The following is a 5,000-nucleotide window of genomic DNA, read 5'->3' as shown; positions in this document are numbered from 1 at the left end:
ACACACCAACCAGACTGTTAGTATAATCAGGGCCCGGTAATAGGTTTTTGTTCAGCGAGGTTCCTTTATGTTCGGCGGCAGCATCAAACACTATTCGTACTTTATTTGGCTTGTTGCAATTGGTCACTGCGAAATGCGGAAGGTACCAAGTTCTAGAGCCAGTTAGAGAAGCCTCTTCTTTCGTTAACTTCCACGCATGACTCTCAGCTATGTAGTCGTTCATCGTTGCGCGATATTTCCTTTCAAGGCTAGGATCTTTACGGAACTTCCTCTTCAAACTCTGCAACCTCTTTTCAGCCTCCTTGCGGTTGTTTGGCAGTTCAACATCGTCGTTCCGCCACAACAGTCCGGTCTCGTAGTGACCGTCAGTCAGTCTCGTAGTGTTCTCGAGAATGTCTACTGCGCGGATATCCTCTCTAGATAAATAGTGGTTTTGACGTCTAGGCACCGGCTCCTCAATTATAGGTTTGCACAAAGGCTTCGCTCCAAATCCTTCTATCTTCCAAAAATTCTCAACTTGTTCGTGCAATTTTCTCTCGCAAAATGTGAAGTGGACATTGACTTCGCTGTGATTTGGTGAGCCCAGAATTGTTCCAGTGATCACCCAGCCCAATGGGCCTCGCTGAGCTTGCAACTGGCTACCAGGTCTATTTGACGTTCGCACTTCGAGGACTTCATGCGCTTCACCCACGTCCTTTCCAATCAGCACTGATACTTTCTTTATCTTTACGTCTGGCACATCAATGTCCAGTAGATGGGGGTGCGATCTTCTGTCAATATCTTCAGGTAGATATCTCTCTTTGAAATTGAATTTCTCCGAGACCAGGACCTCTTCAACATTAAGTGTTTCACCTTCTCCGCTAGCAAATTCCAATTTAAATTCAACCACTTCAAACTCTTCATCTTCTTCCTGCATCAACGTGCTAACAGATATAAACTCCTTATGACCTTTCAGTCTTAATTCTTTAGCAACATCTCCACTAATCACGGTTCCACGGGAAGCGTTGTCTAACAGCCCGTAAGTGGTGACAGACCTTCCATCAGGTGATGTGATTTTCACTGGTATAACATGCAGAAGCACAGTTTTTGTTGAGCCTGGCTGTGTGACGGTAGCATATTGCGCTGTATGTCTGATTCCTGAAGCTCCTTGCTCACCAGGAACTTCGGCATGCGGGTCTGTCACTGCCGCATTCGGTTCTTCTGTACTAGCTTGATTGAGTCTGTCATTGTCTCTCCTTGTACTTGGGGGGTTATGGAGTAACTTATGGTGCCGTTTGTCGCTCCCACAAGGGCAGAATTTCGGCGATTCACACCTTCCTCGAAGGTGTCCAACTCTCAAACAAACATGACACAACCGGTTAACTTTCACAATGCTTGTCCCATCTGCTCTGCAAATCCTTCTTCTGAAACTCGAGGCATTAAGATAGTTCGTGAGATCCGGGGCAACATAAACAACTCCTATTAGTGGGTGTGATGCTGTTTCGTCCTTCGCTGGGCAATTCTCGGCCAGTGCTCTTTCCTTTAACATCGGTGGCAAAGGATGAAGTCTGCCTTGTGGGCTCGGGGATGAATGACCTGTTGTCGACTTTCAATGACTTTGTTCTGTTTCCTTTGACCTCCGAACTTGTGACTAACGAAACACCAGCAAAACCAGGGTCGTTTTTGATGGCAGCTTGTCGCTTCACAAATTGAGCTAAGTCCTATAACTTTGGGTTCTGTCCCTTTTCTCTGTTAGAGTACGATACATCTGCCCATTTGTTGATGATGTAATCTGGCAGTCGTGCTACGATCATCTTCATATTTGAAGTGGTACTTGCCTCATGTTCATACTCTCCTTCGAGTATTCGTGAGGCACACTGCAGTTGTTCAGCAAAATTACGCAAACCCTTGAAATCTCTGTTTCCTAATTTTGGTCCTGTGGTAAGCATATTAATACACGTTGCAGTAACTGCGGCTGGTTGGCCATAGCGCTCCTCCAGGGTTGCTATAATGTCGTCATAGGAACACCCCACAGATCTTTCAACCACCTCATAAGCCTCTCCGGACACAAATTTGGGGAGAAATTCAATCCGTTGGGCATCCGACAATAGTCCATCTTCGAGGTTATCTCGAACTCTTCGCCTGAAAATCGGAAAATCCGCTGCATTTCCACTAAACTTGACAGGCTGCATAGCTTGCAACGTGGTCACCTTCAAAAGGATAGCCTGAGGAATTTTACACGGATTCATCTGTTCCTTTTCATGCAGGCAATTCTCATTTTCACCGTTATCACCTCCATTTGCGATAAAGGTCTCCTTTCTTTGGATATGGGAAGGATCTCTGGAATGAGGACTGGTAGTTTCTTCACCATACTTCTTTAACTGAGGAGTGATTTCATTATGATTCAATCTATCTTCTGGAGTGTCCTGGTGGGTGGCAGCGTGCTACCCAAGTTGCTGTTTGTTGACTCCTGGTGATGGGAGGCTCAAATTCAATCTTATCATCGGTCTCATTTTGCAAACTTAGGGCACACGAGACTGCATCACCTTCCTCTTCAACAAGAAGAGCGATTTCTTTAGCTTCCAACTGAGCTTTAAATACCATTTCCTTTGCTGTTTTCTGTCTTTGCATCTCAATGTCAATCTTTTTCTTTTCCATTTCAGCTTCATAATTTGCTAACTCAAGTGCCTGTTGGGCCTTAAGCCTTTTCAACTCTACACGTCTCTTCAGTTCCTTTAATCGGGAAGATTTTGAGGATCTCAAGATGCTTGAGCCAGTCGAAGTTATCGGTGATAATTTAGGTTGTTCTACACGAGATTTTGAACTCTTATTTGACATGCAATACGCGAGGGGAGACAACCTTAGCTTTCTTCGGCTGCTTTGACATATCAAGAATAGTCCTCATAAACCTTAACATAGTTGGACTCAACCCGTCCAAATTCTTGAACAGACAACTCCTTACAAAAGTAATTCTGGTACTGATCATTGTAGCTTTCCCATGCACGCTCAAGGTTCTTCACACTTTCACGAATCCCCTCAGCTTCCCCCCATTCGGAGAGACATATTTTCAACTGACTTGCATGTACTTACTCGTGACAAATAGCCGCTGAGCGAACGCCTTAATCTGTGAATTTCTTCCGCTTCTACCTCTTCACGATTGTTCGGATTTGGCTTCCTTGTTCTAACGGTACGAGTCGCTGGCAGTTCGGAAGACATTTCAACATTTTCCGCGTCGTCCTCCTCGCCTCCACACAACTCCATGACGCTTTTTTCGCCTTCTTTGCTCTCCATATCGAATGAGATGTAGTCACTCCTGCAATTCTCTCAATCCCGGCTCCGTGAATATCGAGATTCGACAACCGTTTCACGTACACAGGTTCTACTGGTTTCTCTGCCTTTTATTTCGATCTCACAAGTTGTTGTTGTAGTAGTAGATTCGCTGCAACAGATATGAGTGTATCTTATGAAAGCTGTCAGAAATAGGTTTCGAAAACAACGAGTGCGAAAATTCTACAAAACTTACATATGTTGACGAGTCCGGGTAGAAGTCAATCAAAAGCGACATAGTCCATATTTTTCGTTCGATAGAAAGAATATTCAAACAATTTCAAACTAAACATGTCCGACTCTTCCAGCACATGGCGTATGACCCAGAGGTAGCATGGGAGATGACGTATACTCGAGTTCCGAATCAGAAAGCAGTTCCGGTGACAACAGTATCAAATTTAATCATGAATTGGAAAGCTTGGCAAATTCGTCTCACCCCTGCGCATAATTAGCACATTAATGCCACAAACGTGTCACACCAGACCTCCCGCTGCTGTTCAAGTTAAAAAGCTTGAAGCAAGCATGGGATGCTCGCATCTTGGTCGAGTTGTCTGCTAAACCACAGAACTGGATGACATTAAACTCTCTTACTCATAAGATTTAACGTTGACAAGTGGTCTTGTGACATTTCTATAGCTGGTCGCTCGTGTCACTTTTGTGCCTAATCCTAAGCTTTCTTCCGACCTGATGCTCTCTTCAATAATATATCTGATCACGGACGACGAGGTGTCGAGGCAAAAACAGACGATGCAAATAAGAATCTCAAGGCATCGCGGTGGCGAACATTTAAGTGCAAATCGCATAATTATCACTTAACAAGCGTAGTTCCGGGAAACGGGGAATATAGCGCCCACTTAGCATCCGGGAGGTACCGAGATCGGCACCCGGATTTTCCACAGACAGCCTGTTGTATTGTTACCAAGTTTAATCATGTCATGTCTGCGAGTCTTTCCTTGGAATGAAGAGGAGTTCATCCGCTGTAAACTTCTAAAAAAGGTCTCTATTGGTTCAACGATGGGAACTCCTGTTCACCTGGTGACTGTGAAATCACTGGGACATTAATGGCAAGTGACAGAAAAGGAGCCTCACGGAGGAGTGAGCTCCACCTGCTAATTTTTTCACGAAACTTGGAATCCTCCATTTTTTAAAGCTGTTAATGTTGACCCAAAAAACGCCCGTAATCAACTCTACAGATGAATGAAAATCGCTTTCAAGGCAAAGACCTCACACATAGACTCGCTTTGACGAAGGTGACGAAGTGATCTTCCGATTGGCCCCTTAGTCATGGCCAACTTTGACTTGTTTGCCTACAGCTGGCCTATGCCAATCAAAACTAAGCGTCCCTGGGTGGGCTTGAACCACCAACCTTTCGGTTAACAGCCGAACGCGCTAACCGATTGCGCCACAGAGACAGGTCTGAACGCTTGGCCGAGGACAAGATTGGACAAACTTCCACTCAATCTTAACCACGACTATGCGATGAGCCTTCTAAATTCCTGCGGCCATTTTTTCTAGTCCTTTTCAGACACGAAAGTAGCAGTGTCGAGAAAAAGAACAACCAGTCCAGAACGTGTTGTTAACGATCCTTCGATTTCCTTCTACTCATGCCTCACTTGCTTCGTTATTTGCAACAGCTGTCGACAAAAACAAATAGCCCACAACGTCTTTGAAGAAATTTTTAACGTTCCTTTGAT

The 5,000-nt window shown here is 44.7% G+C and overlaps 2 protein-coding genes and 1 non-coding gene across 3 annotated transcripts in view; all 3 read right to left on the bottom strand.

Moving 5' to 3' along the window:
- Positions 1-1,528, bottom strand: part of LOC138025854 (uncharacterized) — a 2,985-nt gene extending 1,457 nt beyond the window's left edge. Inside the window, exon 1 of the mRNA XM_068873008.1 lies at positions 1-1,528. This exon is cut by the window's left edge and continues 1,457 nt beyond it. Coding sequence (XP_068729109.1) covers positions 1-1,528 — 1,528 coding nt within the window.
- A 172-nt stretch (positions 1,529-1,700) lies between these two features.
- LOC138025853 (uncharacterized) lies at positions 1,701-3,270 on the bottom strand. Its single transcript, XM_068873007.1, has 3 exons — positions 3,070-3,270; positions 2,428-2,712; positions 1,701-2,360 (listed from the first exon to the last, which is right to left on the bottom strand). Exons 1-3 carry the CDS (start codon positions 3,268-3,270, stop codon positions 1,701-1,703), a joined length of 1,146 nt encoding a protein of 381 aa, XP_068729108.1.
- Positions 3,271-4,644: 1,374 nt separating this feature from the next.
- Positions 4,645-4,718, bottom strand: Trnan-guu (transfer RNA asparagine (anticodon GUU)). The gene has a single exon. It is a non-coding gene; the product is annotated as a tRNA-Asn (tRNA).
- Between the last annotated feature and the right edge of the window lie 282 nt (positions 4,719-5,000).

Source organism: Montipora capricornis, chromosome 12 (assembly GCF_036669925.1).
Source record: "Montipora capricornis isolate CH-2021 chromosome 12, ASM3666992v2, whole genome shotgun sequence".
NCBI lineage: Eukaryota > Metazoa > Cnidaria > Anthozoa > Scleractinia > Acroporidae > Montipora > Montipora capricornis.
Note: the sequence above shows the minus strand (reverse complement) of the source record. Positions and strands in the feature narration are given on the sequence as shown.

Coding starts and splice junctions, on each gene's coding strand:
- LOC138025853 (XM_068873007.1), bottom strand. CDS start 3,270: ATGGAGAGCAAAGAAGGCGAAAAAAGCGTCATGGAGTTGTGTGGAGGC. Junction 2,713..3,069: donor TCAGCGGCTATTTGTCACGA/GTAAGTACATGC, acceptor TCCCGATTAAAG/GAACTGAAGAGACGTGTAGA. Junction 2,361..2,427: donor GTCAACAAACAGCAACTTGG/GTAGCACGCTGC, acceptor ATCACTCCTCAG/TTAAAGAAGTATGGTGAAGA.